Raw genomic sequence first — 22,107 nt, forward strand, 5'->3', positions numbered from 1 at the left:
ATCAATTATATGTGGGACCCTCAAAAAACAGTCAAATTCATAGAAACAGAGAGTAGAATGGTGGTTTTACATGCGGAGGGGTGGGGGAAATAGGGAGATATTGAGCAAAGGATACAAACTTTTGATTATAAGATGCATAAGTTCTGGAGATCTAATGCAGAGCATGCTGACCATAGCTAAGAATACTATATTATAAGCTTGAAATTTGCTAAGAGAATACATCTAAAGCATTCTCACCACACACACACACACACACACACAAGGTAACCATACGAGGTGATATATTTGTTAATCAACTTGGTTGTGTTAATCACAGCATATACGTACATCAAATCATTGTGTTGTAAAGTTTAAATATATACAGTTTTGTTTGTCAATTATACCTCAGTGAAGCTGGAAAAATGATTTAAAGTAAAAGCAGAAAGTGTATGATTGTTGTTGATTTCCTCCCCCCAGATATGAGACAAACAGAAAAGTTTTCGTAAGCTGGCTGTGCACATCATATATGTGTGCCTGTGTGTTTGTGTGCTAACACACATTTTAAAGGAAATGAGACTGGCCTATACTTTTTAATTTTTCTCCTCAAAACACTAAAAATATAAGTACCATATGATCCAGTAATTCTACTCCTGTGCATACAGCTTAAGAAAATGAAAACACTAATTTGAAAAGATACATGTACCCCAAGATTCATAGCAGCATTATTTCCAATAGCCAAGATATGGAAGCAGCCTAAATGCCCAACAGCAGATGAATGGATAACAAAGATGTGGCATATGTATATGTATGGAATATTAATCAGCCATAAAAAGAAAGAAATTTTGCCATTTGCAAAACCAAGGATGGACCTAGAGGATATTCTGCTAAGTAAAATAAGAGAAAGACAAATACTGTATGTTATCACATATATGTTGAATCTAAAAAATAAAACAAGCGAATGTAATGAAAAAGAAACTGACTTACAGATGTAGAGGAAAAACTAGTGGTTACCAATGGGGAGAAAAAGAGCAGAGGGGCAAGATAAAATAGGGAGGTTAAGAGGTAAAAACTACTATGTACAAATAAACAAGCAACAAAAATATACTGTATAGCACTGGGAATACGGGCAGTATTTCATATTAACTTTAAATGGAGTATAAGCTATAAAAAATTTGAATTATTATGTTGTATACCTGAAAATAATATAATATTGTAAATCAACTACACCCCAATTTAAATAAAAAGAAACTAAAAAAAGATTTATTTTTCAATAGAAAGGAAATATTGAAGAAATTATAAACAAAACAATAGGAAAACCTTGGTATTATCAAATATTTTATTTTTAAGCACTCCATAAACATGCTAATAATAAGGTAGACTCCACTTTCATTTAAGGGACATCTAAATTGTTTTGAAATATTTTAAGGTAAACATTGACTATGTCAAACCCTTTGACTGTGTGGATCACAATAAGCTGTGGAAAATTCTGAAAGAGATGGGAATACCAGACCACCTGATCTGCCTCTTGAGAAATTTCTATGCAGGTCAGGAAGCAACAGTTAGAACTGGACATGGAACAACAGACTGGTTCCAAATAGGAAAAGGAGTATGTCAAGGCTGTATATTGTCACCCTGCTTATTTAACTTCTATGCAGAGTACATCATGAGAAACGCTGGACTGGAAGAAACACAAGCTGGAATCAAGATTGCCAGGAGAAATATCAATGACCTCAGATATGCAGATGACACCACCCTTATGGCAGAAAGTGAAGAGGAACTAAAAAGCCTCTCGATGAAGGTGAAAGTGGAGAGTGAAAAAGTTGGCTTAAAGCTCAACATTCAGAAAACTAAGATCATGGCATCTGGTCCCATCACTTCATGGGAAATAGATGGGGAAACAGTGGAAACAGTGTCAGACTTTATTTTTTTGGGCTCCAAAATCACTGCAGATGGTGATTGCAGCCATGAAATTAAAAGACGCTTACTCCTTGGAAGGAAAGTTACGACCAACCTAGATAGCATATTCAAAAGCAGAGACATTACTTTACCAACAAAGATCCATCTAGTCAAGGCTATGGATTTTCCCACTGGTCATGTATGGATGTGAGAGTTGGACCATGAAGAAAGCTGAGCACCGAAGAATTGATGCTTTTGAACTGTGGTGTTGGAGAAGACTCTTGAGAGTCCCTTGGACTGCAAGAAGATCCAACCAGTCCATTCTAAAGGAGATCAGTCCTGGGTGTTCTTTGGAAGGACTGATGCTAAAGCTAAAACTCCAGTATTTTGGCCACCTCATGTGAAGAGCTGACTCATTGGAAAAGACTCTGATGCTGGGAGGGATTGGGGGCAGGGGGAGAAGGGGATGACAGAGGATGAGATGGCTGGATGGCATCACTGACTCGATGGACATGAGTTTGAGTGAACTCCGGGAGTTGGTGATGGACAGGGAGGCCTGGCGTGCTGCGATTCATGGGGTCACAAAGAGTCTGACAAGACTGAGTGACTGAACTGAACTGAACTGAAGGTAAACATTCAGAATGGTAAAGTTTAATTTTATATCAGCAAATAAAAATTACATTTTGGACTTTATAAAATTCACATGCTTGTCTAATGATGTTTACTGTCCCTTATAGGTAACTCATTTAGTTGACTGATGGCTACACAGGTATAACAATATAGGTAATGCTTAAGAAGTAGTGAAATGGTAATAAAGAACATCACAAACTCAGGATATCAATACTGAATCAACAGCCTGTGTACATTATAAATGAAAACAAGAACGCTGGTCTCCAATAACCTCAGCTTTATGAATAAACTATACGTCTTATGAATATACAAGTAGTAAAAGATTAAATGTTAAATATTGTGTCCTTGGATACTCATAAATTCTTTTGTGGGCATTGCCTATAAATGTCTTTATATTTTTAAAGACTATATTTCAAGTGTTCTAATATGCGAAGGAAGTCTGCATTTTTCTATAGTGTGTAATAGAAAAAATAACTCTCAAGTACAATAATTTTCTAATAAATTTACTGCACTCTTAATGTAAACTACAACCCTCTCTCTTGAATCTCTCCAAGTTGCATGAAAATTATAAAATTTTTCTGTTTCAATAGGTAAACCTATGTTAAGTGGAGCTTTGCTCCACTTAAGTCAGTGGGCCTGAGTCAACGGGCCAACAGTAATGGCATGGCCTGGGAACTTGTTAAAAATGTAGAATTTCAGGTCCCACCCAAAAGCTACTAAATGAGAATCTGCATTTTTAATTAGATACCCAAGTGATCACATTACACATAAAAAACCAATTTAGGGTACTTCATTGATTGATCTAATTTTCTATAAATTAACCACATGATCTGATCTGAAACTAGTGAAGCTTTCCAGGGGTTCACTGGTAAAGAATCTGCCTGCCAATACAAAGGGACACAGGACATGTGGGTTCAATCCCTGGGTCAGGAAGATCCCCTGGAGGAGAAAATGGCAACCCACTCCAATATTCTTGCCTGGAGAATCCCCATGGACAGAGGAGCCTTGTGGGCTACAGACGACAGGGTCACAGAGTTGGACATGACTGAACGACTGAGTACTCATGCATGCAAACAAATAATATTTAAGTGTTCCACATGTATCCTTTATTTTAGCAATATTCAAGATTTAGTGTATAACAAAATCACCAAAGGAACTTTTTAAAAATGCAGATTTTCAAGTTTTTCCTCTCAGTTTAGAATTCAGTATGTCAAAGTCAGGCCTGCTTGCTCTAAACCACAGCTCTCCTGAACAGAATTAAAGTTAATAATATCAATCCTTTTAACAGCTCCAAATCATAGCAAGATACCTAACATACAAGAAAGTCACAATCAAACTGTTTCTGTTAAATTTTGAAACATTTAGAACCTTTTCAGAAATTATTAATCAAAGAATCAAACATTTGGCATTAAATGAGTCTGGTTCCATTCATGGAATGTGATGAGATTATTCCTTCCCCCATGCACCCATCCCCCAACAAAGGAATGCCGTTATTTCAGCCACAGGATAACAAAATAATTTACTAGAGAACTTAAGAAATTGATACTGTCCCCACTGGAATTGACAACATTTGTACTAGAAAATAAAAGCAAAACATTACGTAAAGGACGTATCTCTCAAGAGGTCTCAAACACAAGTGTATTCCAGAACCATCAGGAACCAATGGGAAAAACAAGGAATGCGATACTCCAATTACAGATCTTTAAGTTCAAAAAAGGAAAACCTCTTACACAGAACAAACAAGAACATCCCTGTGAGCAGCTTTCGGCCTGTGATCTGCTAGTTTCCAGTATCTGTACCAGCAGAGTTTTTCTAGTTTATTCTCCAGTGACATACCAGAGGGCATATTTTTAATTTGCTCATCTGGCTTATTTGGCAACTTGCGGGACCTAAGTTGTAGGTCAGATTTTACTTGCAGCAGCAAAACATGGTGATATACCAGGCTTGTAATCTATATCACCCTTATGAAGCCAAGTGGATCTTTAAAGACATAGTCAATAAGCTATAGCTATAAACTATGGGTTGGCATAGCCCCAATTTTTTCCTAACAATTTTTTTCATGGAGCCACATAAAAGATGTTCAGTTTGCAGATTTTTATTTTAAACTATACACTGTCTTCAGAGAAACAGCAATCAGAGTTTTTGTGGAGTAGCTGTCCACAAAAATACCTCACTAGTTGTTATGTATAAGTGAATAACACTAATCTACTTTGGTGCTTTGTTTCTGCACAATTATGAAAGACTTAAGAAGTCCAGAAGTACCACTGTTTCCAAATTCTACGTAGAGGTATCTATATACTACAGCTTCTAAAATGAAAAACAGAGCTGTTCACATGTTCACTATGTACTTTTATTTTAAATACTAGCACAACAAACACGATGACATGACAGGACCATTATCTCAATTATACTGATAACATTCCTTGACAAGTTGGCTTATAATTTACATACATTATTTTTTCAGGAACTATTTTAAATATTATTTTAAGATATATTGTAAAACACAAGTCTCAAATATATACCAGTTGCAAACATAATGTGCTTAGTTACTGTTTTCTTTGTTACTCAAATAAAATGATTTAAAGTTCCTCAAAATCATGTCCACTGGTGTTCATGGTTTCAGGATGCATGACTCGTCCCATGAATAGGATTGTACCTGCATTGGGTAGGGAGTGAACAAAAAAGGAGTTGAAACAAAAGCTATTTATTTTCCTTCTTGCTTACAATTAGCAATGTTCTAAAGATAAGAATGTGAATAAATTATTGTCACTTAAAAAATCATTTGAACATTAGAAATTATCTGATAAAAATGCAGGAATATGTTTTCAGTTAACAAATGATTTCTTTTTGGCCATAAATAAAGTTCTGTTCTCACAACAGACTTACCTGTTCTCCTGTTCCTGATAAGAAAGAAAAATGGATGGTCGACAATAACTTGAGGATACAGCACAGCCATCCTGCTAATTGCAATCATTCCTGTAGCACAGAGAGAAAGTAATTACATGTCTGTGGAGATGCAGGGACTAATAAGCAATTTCTCCAAACCATCTATGTTCAGCACAAAGGTAATGATTTATACAAAGCAAGATTTTAAAGACTTTTAAAGAGAGAAAAATTGTAAATGAGCTAACATCTCTATTTGATCTTAAAGAAAAACAAATACGTACACACACATGTACACACACTCAGTTTCCTCCCATCACCCCACCGAAAACAGAGGTTAATTTATTCTGCCTATTACAAATTTTTATTCTCGGCCTCAGACAAATACTTATGGCTTTAATAAAATGACTTAAGGAAAATGGGAAAAAAACAAAAACAAAAAACCAAATACCCTCCTCCAGTTTTCCCCTCCCCCAGTTTCTTTATATTACCAAATCATCATTTATCTGAAATGGGGATTTTACATAGCAAGTCACCAGGCTTCTAGCAAGTGGCCAGAACAGCAGTGATTAAAGAGAAAATACAGCAGGGAGAGACTCAATGATGTTTCCTACAGCTGGGAAACTGAATTCCCTTGAGATCCTTATTGTGGGATAATCATTTTATACTTGCTGCAGGGTGATGTGTTGTCAGGAATAGGCCAAGATTAAATGATGTAAGATTTGAAGCTTTCTCGATGCCTGAGACTACTGTTTCTATTTCCTCCCCCAAACACCATTTTAACTGATGAGATCCTTGTAACGGGTAAATATATGTGGAGGTTAAAAATGTGTACAAACATGATGTGTTACATTTTACTAGAGAAGGGAAAAATCCTCCTAAAATTTGGTGATGGCTGTTGAACATGATATTGAAAAAAAACCAAACAAATAAACGAGAAAAGAAAAATCCTTCTTACTTAACTAAGGAAATCAGAATGTTCAAAATAATTAAGGACATTTACTGTTATTGTTGTTGGGTTTTTTTTTGGATGCATGATTTAGGTAAATTTTTTAAAATTTTCATTTAAAATTATTATTTTAACTTAAAATTTTGTATTGCATGCTATCATGTATGCTTGTTTGTGCATGCGCTTTTAAAAAAATCAAAGCTCTTCACTGACAAACTTAAGAACTCCCACAAATAATTAAATAGAAAGAAAAATGTTTAACGGGGCAGCAGGGAAATATTTTAAATATTTAAATGGACAGCACAGCAGGAAAATCTATTCTGCATAGCTGACAGTCTCCTCCTGCCTCTCATTAGAGATGGGAGTTATTCTGTATGGGGCACTGAAATGAATGCATGTTTCATACCCTATTTGGAAAATCCTAGCACGTTCATCATTAGCTTGACTTCTAAGTGAGGGCAGCATCAGTTTTATGACTTGGTTCTAAAAATGACTCCCATTCCCCCACCCAAGACTGCTTTAAGAATACAAATCTAGAAAAGGTGAGATTTGGGAAGACCAGAGTTTGGCACCTGAGGCAGCAGCAGCTTCTGAGCCTTCTTCATTGACCTCTATGAAGCACTTGTGAATTGCTTTGGAAAGGAAAATCTCTTTGTTATCTGCCAAAAAAGAGAGAGAGATGACAGAAGCATTTTTTTTTTTTTTTGGTATCAGAGATAGGAAAGCACTTTACCCTTTACAGATCTGAAAAACATAAGTGACATAAGGTACTAATATAAAACATATGAGATACTGTTGTAAGATTACTTTTATGATTTGAGAGAACTGTTGAAGATGTATTTCCTGTTTTGTCTTTTATATTATATTCTCTTGCTAACTTTCTCCTCCATTTTATTGGTAATTTTCCCATCGTTTGTTTTGTATATTGCCAGGAAAAGCAAAACGTGGCTCTGTTTTTAATAACAATTTCAAATTAGTTCATAACTCAAGAAAAACTCTTTATCTGTTTCTCGCTAACTTGAAACTTAAAAACATAAAATGAAAATGGGTAGAAATCCACATATAACCTAAATAAGAAATTAAAAAAAAATCTAATCTCTGATTACTGTGATAATATAAATATCCTTGGCAAAGGAAAACAAACTTGACTTCTAGATTGTAGAAAAATGAATATATTAAAAAGTTATTTCCCATGCCAGTTAATTGGTTTATCTCAGGTTTCAAAAACGCACTTTATCTTAAAGTCAGGCTAAATAACACTTTTAATATTAGGAGGGCTGTTTTTCCCTTTGAATTGTCTTTCTAGTTATGCTTACTTTTAAGTTGATGGCTATTGTAGCTTGAATTTCGGAGAAGGCAATGGCACCCCACTCCAGTACTCTTGCCTGGAAAATCCTATGGACAGAGGGGCCTGGTAGGCTGCAGTCCCAGGGGTCGCTAAGAGTGGAACACGACTTAGCGACTTCACTTTCACTTCTCACTTTCATGCATTGGAGAAGAAAATGGCAACCCACTCCAGTGTTCTTGCCTGGAGAATCCCAGGGACGGGGAAGCCTGGTGGGCTGCCGTCTATGGGGTCTCACAGAGTCAGACATGACTGAAGTGACTTAGCAGTAGCAGCTTGAATTTGTTCTCTAAAATGCATATATTGAAGCTCTAACCCCCAAAATTTCATAATAGGACTGTATTTGGAAATTGCTGTTGTTGTTTAGTCGCTAAGTTGTGTCTTATTCTTTGTGACCCCATGGACTGTAGCCCATCGGGCTCCTCTGTCAATGAGATTTCCCAGGCAAGAATACTAGAGTGGGTTGCCATTTCCTTCTCCAGGGGATCTTCCCAACCCCAGGGTCAAACCCACGTTTCCTGCACAATTGTGCAAGCCAACTCCTTAAAATAAACCTCAATCTCTGTGTGTGTGTGTGTAAATGTGTATATAGACACAAATGCACCGAGCCATCTGTGTGTGTGTGTATCCATTCATCCTGTTGGATCTGTTTTATCTGGAGAACCCTGACTAATACAACATGTGAAGACATAGAAGACGGCCATCTATAACTCAAAGAGAGAGCTCTTATAAGAAACCAACCCTGAAGACACCTTAATCTTGGACTTTCAGCCTCCACAACTATGATGAAATAAATGTCTGTTGTTTAAGCCACTCAGTCTGCAGTGCTTTGTTATGGGAGCCCTAGCAAATGATACAATACAACAGCATTCAGTCTTGGGCTTCCAACTTCTCTTCAAGATTAAAACAAAACAACCAGGAGGTACCTCAAATACAGAAAAAAGAAAAAGTAGCACAAGGAAGCAGAGAAAGGATTACTCAAGTTTGTACCTTTTTTTTTTTCATCCCAGGAGGTCTACTTCAAATTTAAGATAATTAGCTTTGTTGCTGATGCCGAGCACCACTCAGTAAAGGCAGAATTGATTTCCCATTAAACTGCTTAGTACTACTTTCAAAAACACATAATTATCTGATACGGTTAGAAAATGATGTTAGACAGCATTTTTGGTACACCTCTTGAAACGCTCCTGCTTGTTCTGAATAAGCCTCAAGACAAACTGGTAGCATCTCTGATCATACTTTTTAAAGATCTATTCCTTCTTCAGCTCATATTTAGCAATAAGATATAAGCCCTGCATTATGAAATAGTCCATCTCACATATTATGATATTTTCTTCTAGAATGCATTTGATAACTAGAAGAAAATTAGAAGGCATAAAGTTTTACATTAAACAAGTATAACTAGCTCTCTCAAATCCAGACAACTAGTCTTTTTTAGCAAATGAAAAGAAAAATATCAATTGCATTAACTAGTAAAAACAATTTAGTTGGCAAAACACTGAAATCCAAGAAAGTAAAAATATATTAACTATTTAGTATTTAAATGGTGCTATATTATTTTCGGATTCTGCCGTCCGTTTTTATCAGCCTGCCAGTTAAGGCAGGCTCACACATCAATGGCCCTGAGTGTGAAAGAGGCAGCACCTAGGTAAAGAGTGTCCACAGAAGAGAATTTTTAAAAATCACAAAGAATACTGTGCATAATTTTCTGTATATAAATGTTAATCAACTTTGTGTGCTAAGTCAATTCAGCCACGTCTGACTCTTTGCAACTCTATGAACTGTAGCCTACCAGGCTCCTCCAACCATGGGATTTTTCAGGCAAGAATACTATAGTGGGTTGCCATTCCCTTCCCCAGGGGATCTTCCTGACGCAGGGATTAAACCTGCATCTCTTACATCTCCTGCACTGGCAGGCAGGTTCTTTACCACTAGCACCACCAGGGAAGCTTAATCAACTTTAAGGGATATTAAGTATTTACTATGCACTGTATCTGTTTATAATACACAATTTGGTAAATTCTGATAGATGCGTATATCTACGACCCCACTTCCACAAATAAGATAAAGAATATTTCCACCTCCCCTCAAAGTTTCTTGTGCTCCTTTATGTGGATAACTTTGAAATAGAAGATTTTCCATGAACTGGACAATTTTACAAACATACATAAATCAGAAAGTTGAATCAAGGAAAAATATAGAAAGTCTGAATAGTCCAATAAGCATTAAAATAGCTGAATCAGTAGACAGAATCTTCCCCAGCCCTCAAAATTAAAGACTCCAAGCTTAGATGGTTTTCTAGGGAACTTTAACCAAATCTTCTAGGAATAGATAGAATTTTCTGAGATAAAACTATTCCAGACTCTAGAAAGAGAATAAAAGCAATCTAAGTCATCTCTGGGTAGTCTTAACCTTGCTATTAAAATTAAACAAGTTCAGTTCGGTTGCTCAGTTATGTCCGACTCTTTGCGACCCCATGAACCGCAGCACGCCAGGCCTCCCTGTCCATCACCAGCTCCTGGACTCTACCCAAACCCATGTCCATTGAGTCGGTGATGCCATCCTCTGTCATCCCCCATCTCCTCCTGCCCTCAATCTTTCCCAGCATCAGGGTCTTTTCCAATGAGTCAGTTCTTCGCATCAGGTGGCCAAAGTATTGGACATCAGTGGCCAAAGTATTCAACATCAGTCCTTCCAATGAACACCCAGGACTGATCTCCTTTAGGATGGACTGGTTGGATCTCCTTGCAGTCCAAGGGACTCTCAAGAGTCTTCTCCAACACCACAGTTCAAAAGCATCAATTCTTCGGCACCCAGCTTTCTTTATAGTCCAACTCTCACATCCATACATGACCACTGGAAAAACCATAGCCTTGACTAGACGGACCTTTGTTGACAAAGTAATGTCTCTGTTTTTTAATATGCTGTCTAGGTTGGGACTGTCTAAAAAAAGAAAATCATAGACCAAACTCACTTATTAACATGGAGGTGAAATTCTTTAAAATCAGAAAATTAAACCTAGAAGCATATACAAATCCTTTTTTAAAATGAGTTTCTGGGGATGTCAGCAGTTAAAACTGCTCTGCCTCCAGTTCCCATCACAAGCTTCCTCTGGGATGACCATCAAACACAAACCAATTTTTGCTACTCCCCTACTTAAACCCTTATCCTCTAACCTGCTAGCCCGCCCTCCCATCTCCCATTCAGTATATCACATACCTACATGCCTGCTCAGGATGCAGTATGAAGGTCTCCGTGAGGTTGACTCTGCCTCTTTCATTTAGCATTCTTCACTCTACACACTGTGTTCCAGGTTTTTTGAACTGCAGTGGTTTGAGCATACCACACTTCATCACTTCTGTGTCTTTGTTTCCCTGGAAACTCCCTAAACCCTTGTACAGTCAGACACTAATCTTTTAAGGCTCAGCTTCCAGCCCTACCTGGGCTTCCCTGGTGGCTCAGAAGTAAAGAATTTGCCTGCAATGCAGAAGACCCGGGTTCAATCCTTGGGTCGGGAAGATCCCCTGGAGAAGGGAATGGCCACCCACTCCAGTATTCTTGCCTGGAAAATTTCATGGGCAGAGGAGCCTGGCAGGTGGGCTACAGTCTATAGGGTCACAAAGAGTCAGACACGACTGAGCAGCTAACACTTTCACATTTTTCCCAACCCTACCAGGACTTTTCTCCTCTCCTCTGATTCCTACCCCCCATTAAAGTAGAACTAAGCACTTTCCCTCTGAACCCAGGATCTAATTCTATTTAAGCCTTCATAATATATCATATTTATACTGTCATCTCTCTCTTTCAGTGGATTTTCCACCTCCCTCAGGCAAGGATTGTGTCCTTCCTCTTAGCGCCCCTGGCTTCTGGCATCTAGTGAGCCTAAGGGGCGAACTAACCTAAGTAGAGGGAGCTTTCTGGTAATGTGTAATTTACCAGTATTTAATTCAACATTTTGTTGTTGTTTAGTCATTAAATTGTATCTGATTCTTTTGCAACCCATGGACTGTGTAGCCTGCTCGGCTGCTCTACCACTGAGCCATCAGAGAAGTCCACAATCCAACATTTAGTAATTGTTGAATGAAAGAAAGAGAAAGTGTTAGTTGCTCAGTCGTGTCCAATTCTTTGTGACCCCATGGACTATATCCCGCCAGGCTCCTCTGTCCATGGGAATTCTCCAGGCAAGACTACTAAAGTGGGTAGCCATTCCCTTCTCCAGGGGATCTTCCCAATCCTGGGATCAAACCCGGTGTCCTGCATTGCAGGCTGATTTTTTACTGTTTGAGCCACTAGGAAAGCCCAAATGAAAGGGGTTAATTATTTCATATATTAATAGTAAGACCGTGGGTATTGTCACTCTACAGGTATTGTCACTCTACAGGCCCCACAATTCTGTTCACAATTATGGCTATAGAGTTTATTCTTATAATAAATAAAACATATGACACTAATTCAGAGTAGATGGAAAAAGTCCCAGAGAGACAGAAAGAATACAAAGACCTCAAACACACTAGAAGACTTAGAAAATCTAACTGAGTGGAAGAGCAAAGGGAATGTGACTCAACAACCAATGTTATCATATATATTTCAAAGACAGCAAATAAAGATTGAAACCAATGTCCCAACCCCACCAGAGACAGCAGGCTTCTGCAGTTGTAAACAAGATCTCAGGACACTTAACCTTGAGAGAAATGCCACCTCTTTGGATGTACAAGTAGGAGAGAACATGTAAAAAGTGAGAAATCACATCATGAATACTGAGTTTTTCTTTTGGGACAAACTTCAAGCAGTTACATTGAAATAAAATATAAGCTGTAAGTGGCTTAAGAGAGTATGCTGCCAGCACATCACAGAAGGAGATAAGGTCATGCAGGAATACAGGCAAGTTCATAGCTTCTGTGTTTGCCCTCCAATATTGCTCATCCTTGTGTAATTATGTGTCAGTCAAGGCCATCTTTCCTACTAGGCCAGACACTTATTCCCTGAGGGCCTGGACCTTCCTGTGCTATTCATCTTCTGTCTCAATCCCCAATTTCAGGCACACTGCCAGCCACTCAGGTATTTGGGGAATCATTATGTGAGGGGAGTTAAAAGAGATTCACACTGATGAGTTTATCTTATTGCTTAGAGAAAAGATAACTGTTCTCTAAAAATGGAAATAAAGAAACCATTGGGAAATAGACACACCAAAAAAAAAAAAAAAAAAGAAATCCACACACTGTTCCCAAGCAGTCTTCTGGTCACTGCAGACACTGCTGCCAAATAACTGGTCCTACTTTCCTCTGGGCAGCATGGTGCAAGGCTTTTCACAATGGATGAGATGGGAACAGGGCCAGCAAACCCTAGATCCCCCAGAGAAGAGCTGGGAGATAATACAAGCTTTCCCCAAAAAAGCAGAGCAAAATACTAAGGTATTCATTCAGCCGCAGAGCAAATATTTATCGAGTACCTTGCTTGCATGAGGTGTTGTTCAGGGCACCAGAGGCTCTGAGTGTCTGCGATGGACATATGCTGGCAGGCTAGCCTTTATACGGGAGGATGCCACTACTTCCTTGTGGCACTGTTCCTAAACAGTCAATTTAAATAGATTGCTGCGTCACCAAGGACAGGCTTAAAATAACAAATGAACGGAGTTCCATAACAGAACCTTGGGGTACCAAAAACGTCTCTGTCTCTGTAATTTAGCTGCTAAAATATTTTGAGCTTCAGGCCCACCCACGACCTTTAGAAAGGTTTTAAGAATCTGAGCTCCTTCAAGGTGGGAATAGTGTTTGCTTGTTTGTTTTTCCACATAGATTTTGTGATAGACCAGCAAATATTCATTTATGTATTCACTCATTCACTTAGTCATGTACTGAGCACCTGTGTGCCTGATATTGTTGATGAACTGGGTATGCTGCTGCTGCTGCTGCTAAGTCGCTTCAGTCGTGTCCGACTCTGTGCGACCCCATAAACGGCAGCCCACCAGGCTCCCCGTCCCTGGGATTCTCCAGGCAAGAATACTGGAGTGGGTTGCCATTTCCTTCTCCAGTGCATGAAAGTGAAAAGTGAAAGTGAAGTCACTCAGTCATATCCGACTCTTTGAGACCCCATGGACTGGGTATACTATGATGCACTAAATAGTTCCTTCCTGGGAGGGAAAGCAGACATTAAATGAATGCGTGCTCAGTTGCTCAGTTGTGTCCAACTCTTTGTGACTCCATGCAACCCTGCCAGGCTCCTCTGTCCATGGGGTTTCCCAGGAAAGAATACTGGAGTGGGTGGCCATTTCCTACATCAGGGGATTTTCCTGACCCAGGGATTGAACCCACATCTCCTGCATTATCTACATTAGCAGGCAGATTCTTTACACTTTCACTTTACTTTTTACCACTGAGTCACCTCGGAAGAAAAAAAAATAAATAAATAAATAACAAGGATGATTTTTAAAAAAGAGAATCAATGAAAGACCACAGTTTCAGGGTATATTAAGTATAAGAAATAAGGTAAAGTGATGGGTTAGCTGTGACTAGGGCAGGTAAGAGGAACTTCCTGATATCAGATGTTAAGAAAGGCTTGTCTAAGGAGATTAATTTGAGCTGAGACCTAAAGAATACAGAGGAGTCAGCGCTGGACAGACTTGAAGGCAGAGTTTCCGGTAAAATGGGAGAAAGGCTAGTGCAATGCAGATACAAGCCAGGTGTGTTCAAGGACCCAGAAAAGGCCTGTGTGACTGGAGCATGGGGAGCGAGGAGGGCCAGAGCCTCGAGAGAAGCCCCCAACTTGGAGCAAGGCAGGGCCCAGGATCATCTCCTAAGGGCTTGCTCCCATCCAGCATCTATCCTGCTTCCCACATTGTGTTGGGCTCTGAGGACAGAAAGACATCTGTGACACATTCTGACAGCTTCTGAGGAGCTCCTGGCTTAGTGACAGGTAAGAGAACAAACAATCTAAAGAAAAGTAGAACTCTGATAGCACTTTGCACTATCAGAGTTCAGATGACGGAGAGAAAAACCATTTAGGAAGGGAACGATGTCCAGGAAGCTGCTCAGGGATGGTGACATATGAACTGGTTCTTGAAGAATAAGTAGAAGAGTGAAAGTTAGGGAAGGGGACAAGGCCATTCCCAAGTCAGGAATTATATTTGCAAGGTGAGAGGAGCAGTGGTGATGACCTGAAAGTCCAACTGAAGCCGGGGCTATAGGAGGAGGGAAGGGGCAGGGAATGTGCTCCATCTTAAGAGCTTGGATCATGATGCTAGAGAGCCTGGGGTTCGTTCAGAAGGAACAGGACACGACTGCTCTGATTTTAGCAGATACCTGTGGCAGCAGCTGGAAAGCGTGAATTGGATGAGCAATGAGCTGGGGGCAAGAAGATCAACTTTGTCAGCTGTTGCAACAGTCCAGGCAAAAAAGTAGGGGGAGAAGTGGAATTATGGTTTCAGTTGGAACCATAGCTGGAAGAGAAAGGCAGCCCTCTGACTTACAGGCAGAAGAAGAAAGAGAACAAACAAGGGCAGGTTGTAAGAGTCAGTAAAGCACAAATCCACATACTTGAGTCTGACCTGAATACGGCTTTTGCTGTGTCTTCTTAATTCCTTTATTTTATTGGGTCCTTTATTAAAGCTCATACTTTGTGCTGAAGGATTTAGTACTCTCTTTCTCTTTCCCCTTATACCTTCCAAGAGGATTATCTATTAATCCAAATGCTGACATTCATTTCCATTACAAAAATAGCCCTACTCTGTAACCGGATCCTCACTGCAACTAGATGAGCATTTTAAATACAGCCTGAGAAGAAAATGATTCTCAGCACTCTCTAGGTTCCACGTTTATTATAGGAGTCTTTACTATGTTTTATGTTAATGGAATTTAGCGTCAAAAGTAATGGACATCAAACCGAGGTGAAAAAATAAACACCACAGATACAGAGCATCTCATCTTATTTGTTCTTTCATTCAGACAGTACAAAGCAGAAAGCAACACACATAAGGATCAATTTGGGGGAGCTTAAATTCTGGCAGGGGATACCTAATACATAAATAATTTTAGGAGATTAGACATGATATGTGACATAAGAAAAATAAGAGAATATTGTAGTAGTTAAGGAGTGAGTGGTAGCTTCTGGTTGGTATAATCATGATGACTTATTAAAGTTAGGGATATCTGACCTGAGGCTCAGTTCAAAAGATATTTCAGGTGGGAGAGATTTCATAACGATGGGGTGCTGGGGGGATGTGGGGTGCTGAGCAAGTGTTCAGTTTGGCTGGAGCACAGGCTGTCTGTAAGGAATCAGATGGAGCTGAGGCTGGAGGGAGCTGAGGCCTGAATGTCCTGATGAGAAGTGTGGATAGCGCACGGCAGACTGCAGGGAGGCTTTGAACAGGAACTGGAATGATCTGAGAGTGAGTTTTAAGGCGATTAATCTTGGCAGTGGTAGATAAGACAGATTAGATGGAAGAGAGATTGGAAACAGTTTAGGAGGCTATTGAAATAGTCTAGGGCAGCAGTAATGAGAGTCTGAAATGAAAGTAGATGCCATGGAACAGAAAATGAAAGAGTGGATTCAAGGGGTCTTAGCAAAGGACTCTCAAGTCACTCAGTTTTTCCAGAAGCAAGAGAATGTGAAGCAGGGTATTTTGTTGTTGCTGTTGTTCACTGCTAAATCACATTGCCTATTTTTGAAGAAAGATAAAATTTTCATTACATGATTTAAAAATGTAACAGCATCCCAACAGTACCTAATTGTTTTCTGGGTGCTTTCAAATTTATAAATTCTGTTAATAATGTTATTTTTAAAAGATTTTCTTAGTTTTTAAGTGTGTGCGTGTACACCCGGTCATGTCTGATTCTCTGGGCCCCATAGACTGCAGCCTTCCAGGCTTCTTTGCCCATGGAATTTTCCAGGCAAGAATACTGGAGTGAGTTGCCATTTCCTTCTCAAGGGATCTTCCTGACCCAGGAATTAAACCTGCTTCTCTTATATCTCCTACTTTAGCAGGTAGATTCTTTACCAAAGAGTATTAAAGAAGTCATACATACACAAGGTAAATTTCCAAACCAAATACAGTGGCCTATGAAGTGAAAAGCCCTCTCTCACCTACAGCCTCTGTCCTTGAGGCAACCACTGCTATCATTTTCTAAGATAGTCATAATATTCTGCTCATTTAAAAGCTTAAATACATACTTATGAGGAGGTGGTCTAAGATGGTGATGGAGCAAAATCCTGAACTCTGCTTCCACAGACACCAAATCTACTGCTATGTGTGGAACAATGACTGCTAGAAAAGAATGAATAAGCAGCTGACCAATGGGAGGGGCCACAATGAGTCAAAGGGCCTCATGGAGACAGGTAGGAGAGGCAGAGGATCAGTCTCACCAAAAATCCCACACCCTGGTGCAAAGACCCCCAGTAGGGAGGGATTTCTGGTCCACAGCTACTCACCCAACCCTGCAGAGATGAGATCCCCAAATATCTGGCTTTGGAAACCTAAGGGGCTTATGTCCAGAGGACCCAGGGGCTGGGGAGACTTGAGACATTCCTTTTAAATGACACGGTCTCGCTTGTTCCAGAATTCAGCACAAAGGCAGCAGTTAGAGAAGTGGCATGGATGAGTTCTGTGTTTGCTCTCTCCCTGTACCTTGTTTGCACAGGCTCAGCCTTGCTGGTCTTGGGTGTGCCCATTCCCAGAGCTCGTCCCCAATCTTTCTAAAGGCAGGGGTGTGCCCTTCCCCCAGTGTTCTTCACCTGCATCACTAAAGCCGGGGAGTGAGCACAGTCCATTCAGGGAGGCCCCTTAATTGCCTGGTCCTTGTGGCCAGAGGGGTTTGCATTTCTGGCCACCCCCCCAAACTGTAACAACCAGAGAGACAGTTCTGTGAGGCTCCTACCCCCAGGGCACTGCATAGACAGTAAATTAAAACCACCTCAGTCTGCCTGCGAAAAAGGCTCATTGCCTTGTCCTGGAGCTTCAACCTGAGGGACAGGCTGCAGGTGTGTTTCCATGAACAGGCTACAGAGGCGCTCGCAGAGAATGCAGGCAGGAAGACACCCTCCTTCAGCCCTCCCTGGGCCTCACCACAACTTGCTGGTCCCTCCCCAGAAAGAAATTATTCACTCCCCTGGAGCCCTGATTTTTGCAAACTTTCACCCGGGGACACATTGAGATCTGGTCTGGAGATCAGCAGTGTTTGTAATTGTGGGCCCGCAGGGCTGCAGGGACTTGCATACCTTAAAAGCTACAGCCTGGGGCTTCCCTGGTGGCTCAGTGGTGAAGAATCCACTTGCCACTGCAGGAGACAGGAGTTCGATCCCTGATCCTGGAAGATCCCACGTGCCACGGAGTAACAAATCCCATGAACCACAACTGTTGAGCCTACAGCCCATTCTCTGCAACAAGAGAAGGCACTGCAATGAGAAGCCCGCCCACCACCACTAGAGACTAGCCCCTGCTCCCTGCAGTAGAAAAAAGCCCGCACGCAGCAGTGAAGACCCAGCACAGACAAAATTAAATAAATAAATAAAATTATTTTTTAAAAAAGAACCACTCTAAGATAAAACATTTTTGTCACTCTTCCCTTAATTAAGTCCAGCTGTTTATGTCTCTCTCCTCAAAAGTCTGTGTATCTCTTCAGAGCAGGTCAGGTCAGATCAGATCAGTCGTTCAGTTGTGTCCGACTCTTTGCGACCCCATGAATCGCAGCACGCCAGGCCTCCCTGTCCATCACCAACTCCCGGAGTTCACTGAGACTCACATCCATCGAGTCAGCGATGCCATCCAGCCATCTCATCCTCTGTCGTCCCCTTCTCCTCCTGCCCCCAATCCTTCCCAGCATCAGGGTCTTTTCCAATGAGTCAACTCTTCGCATGAGGTGGCCAAAGTACTGGAGTTTCAGCTTTAGCATCATTCCTTCCAAAGAAATCCCAGGGCTGATCTCCTTCAGAATGGACTGGTTGGATCTCCTTGCAGTCCAAGGGACTCTCAAGAGTCTTCTTCAACACCACAGTTTAAAAGCATCAATTCTTCGGCACTCAGCCTTCTTCACAGTCCAACACTCACATCCATACATGACCAGTGGAAAAACCATAGCCTTGACTAGATGGACCTTTGTTGGCAAAGTAATGTCTCTGCTTTTGAATATGCTATCTAGGTTGGTCATAACTTTCCTTCCAAGGAGTAAGCATCTTTTAATTTCATGGCTGCAGTCACCATCTGCAGTGATTTTGGAGCCCAGAAAAATAAAGTCTGACACTGTTTCCACTATTTCCCCATCTATTTCCCATGAAGTGATGGGACCGGATGCCATGATCTTAGCTTTCTGAATGTTGAGCTTTAAGCCAACTTTTTCACTCTCCTCTTTCACTTTCATCAAGAGGCTTTTTAGTTCCTCTTCACTTTCTGCCATAAGGGTGGTGTCATCTGCATATCTGAGGTCATTGCTATTTCTCCTGGCAATCTTGATTCCAGCTTATGTTTCTTCCAGTCCAGCACTTCTCATGATGTACTCTGCATAGAAGTTAAATAAACAGGGTGACAATATACAGCCTTGACATACTCCTTTTCCTATTTGGAACCAGTCTGTTGTTCCATGTCCAGTTCTAACTGTTGCTTCCTGACCTGCATAGAAATTTCTCAAGAGGCAGGTCAGGTGGTCTGGTATTCCCATCTCTTTCAGAATTTTCCACAGTTTATTGTGATCCACACAGTCAAAGGTATAACATCATAATCATTTCTTCCTTTTTATGACTTAGTACTTTGCTCACCCTCTCTGCCTTACTAAGAGTTGTTAAATGAAAGGAATAGATGTGGCACTGAATATAATTAATTTGTATAACTTAAACACCATGAAATTTTCATTAAAGCAGAAAATAGTAATCAAATACATGTTTATAATTTTCCTAGGTACTTGCGAGAATTACTAAGTGTCATAAACATTTTAATCAGCAAGGTTTTCATGTTATTTGGGGAAAAGAAGTATACATGTGAAAAGGACACCAACCACATAAGACAGAGCATATGGTGTCCCCAAAATGATGCAGGGAATAAATGCTATTGAATTTAGAGGAATGGAGACGCAAGTTTTATAGTTGTGTCACTAGAAGGTTTCTGATTAATGATTTATAAGGTAATGTGTATATTTGTGAGAGAGAGAGAGAGGGAAAGAGAAAGAGAATGAAGAATGTATTAGCTGGGGTGGCTGGTATGCCAGGATTTCCAAGACTCTGGCAAAACTGGAAATTTAAGAATCAAGGAATTCTCACTGAAAGCTTGAGAAGTTAACCTTAGATCAGTTATCCTGAAAATCTCAATTGGGTAGCATTTGAAGCCAATCCTGGATTTCTTACTGATATTTTAAGGAGTTAAATGATCCAAGAAATATAGCAGACAAGGTGGCCCCAGATAAACCTATTCTCTCCTTCTCTCCCTTGTTTTATCCTCTAGCAGATGTTTGTGTGTGCCCAATCAATTCAGTCATGTCCAATTATTTGTGACCCTATGTACTGCAGCCCACTAGGCTCCTCTGTCCATGGGATTCTTCAGGCAGGAATACTGGAGTGGGTTGCTATGCCCTTCTCCAGGGGATCGTCCCAATCCAGGGATTGAACCCGCATCTCGTACATCTCCTGCAATGCACCAGGGAAGCCTAGCAGATGTCTACTGTGTACCAACTATGTGTCAGCCCTGGGTCAAGTACTGGGAATGCCTCTGCAAGCAGGATGCTGAGACAAATTCAATGCTGATGGAGGCTTGTTCAAAGAGCAGAGACTTTCCACTATAGACTATATGAACTCCGAAAAAGACTAGTGTGATTTCAAATCTGCACTAATATGTACATTTATGCTCTACTGTCCCTGACAGTAAAGGCAATTAAATATTACCTTATAAACCTTCCAGATATGTGAAAAAATTTAAGCCACACTAATCACAATAATTGATTTGCCATTACAAGGATACTCCCTCAGGACTGAAAAGCAGCAAATATTCTGTGTGTGCGAAATAACTGCCTAGATGTTTGGGTGAGACAGTGAGGAATATTTAATCAAACTGAAAATAGAGCCATGGTAAGAAAGCAAAATATAATTATCCAGTTGGAATTTGGCCAGTATAGCAGACAGATTATCTGAATTCCTAAGGAAAGGAGCATAAGAACTTTAAATTATCCTATGCTCGAACCATGAATATATTTCTGACTCAAGTACAATGTACACATTACTTTCTGAATCTCCACCAGTCCTATCTTCTTGACAACCCTACTCAAAAGTTCAGAGCCCTAGGAGCCTGGATGTGAGCCATGAGGACCTTTCCTCAGGGAACATTCACTTTTCTCATGAGGACAGGAACATTTATATAGTAGACATGTAGAAAAGTTCTATTAGTGTTTTGGGATGTAAGTTGTCTAAATGACGGGTAGAAGTTGTGGTATCGAATACATCAGTATCATCTCATTGCCAGAAGCTGAATGCTGGTTAGAAAACAAGCTTCCCAAGCCAAAACCTGGGAGGATAAAACCTTTTTTCATTGTAGACTCCTTGAGAAATTCTTGAAAGCTATGCACCTGCTATCTCTGCCCTGTCTCTCTCTCTTGTACACACACACACATACACACGCATGCACCCCTATATGCAATTTCAGGGGTGGACACATCCACTTCTCTAAATTCAGTCCATGTTGAGAAGCTATTATTCACACTCCAGGTTGAGAAGCTATTATTCAGTCAGCTTGATTTTTCTATAGGTTGCTGCTTCAGGAGAGAAAAATCTAAATTCTTTCCTATAAACACATGAAAGGCTAAGGATTTTTTTTTTTTAATCACCTCTACTCTCTCTATAGTTGGAGACTTTGATTCAATAAATTGCATATAAAGAAGCCCTACATATTCAGTATCTTTTTTGTTGATATATATCTGTCTTTATCTCATCAGAAAAAGGATTATTTTCCATGTTCTAAAGAAATAATAGAAAATAATTGTCTAATCTAACTAAGACTTATACTCACAAGTGTCTTAGAATTGGCTGCTTTAAAGTATTTCCAAAAGAATTGTACATTTCTAAGTACCTTAACAGTACTATTACTAATATGTTAATATTTTTATCCTGATCAAATTAGGAAATCAAATAATTTAACTGGTTGTTTTCCTATAGGATATTTAAAATAAATTACTCAACAGCTAATATGCCAAGTATACTTGAAGCTATTTCTTCAAAACCACGGTTTTTTATTAAAGACTTAGGACAATATTTAGGAGAAGGCAATGGCAACCCACTCCAGTACTCTTGCCTGGAAAGTCCCATGGACAGAGGAGCCTGGTAGGCTGCAGTCCATGGGGTTGTGAAGAGTCGGACATGACTGAGAGACTTCACTTTCACTTTTCTGCACTGAAGAAGGAAATGGCAACCCACTCCAGTATTCTTGCCTGGAGAATCCCCAGGATGGGGGAGCCTGGTG

General features: G+C 40.0%; 1 protein-coding gene across 2 annotated transcripts in view; it reads right to left on the minus strand.

Annotated features, from left to right (window-relative positions):
* Positions 1–4,833: 4,833 nt before the first annotated feature.
* The window catches only part of SERPINI1 (serpin family I member 1), an 81,258-nt gene continuing 63,984 nt past the window's right edge, over positions 4,834–22,107 (minus strand). For both annotated transcript variants that reach the window (XM_061416666.1, XM_061416659.1), the window contains exons 7-9: positions 6,910–6,996; positions 5,392–5,481; positions 4,834–5,161 (exon numbers count right to left, since the gene is read on the minus strand). In XM_061416666.1, the coding sequence (XP_061272650.1) occupies positions 5,085–5,161; positions 5,392–5,481; positions 6,910–6,996 (254 nt within the window). In that variant the 3' untranslated portion in view covers positions 4,834–5,084. The remainder of the gene's footprint in view (positions 5,162–5,391; positions 5,482–6,909; positions 6,997–22,107) is intronic.

This window comes from Bos javanicus, chromosome 1 (assembly GCF_032452875.1).
Source record: "Bos javanicus breed banteng chromosome 1, ARS-OSU_banteng_1.0, whole genome shotgun sequence".
Lineage (NCBI taxonomy): Eukaryota > Metazoa > Chordata > Mammalia > Artiodactyla > Bovidae > Bos > Bos javanicus.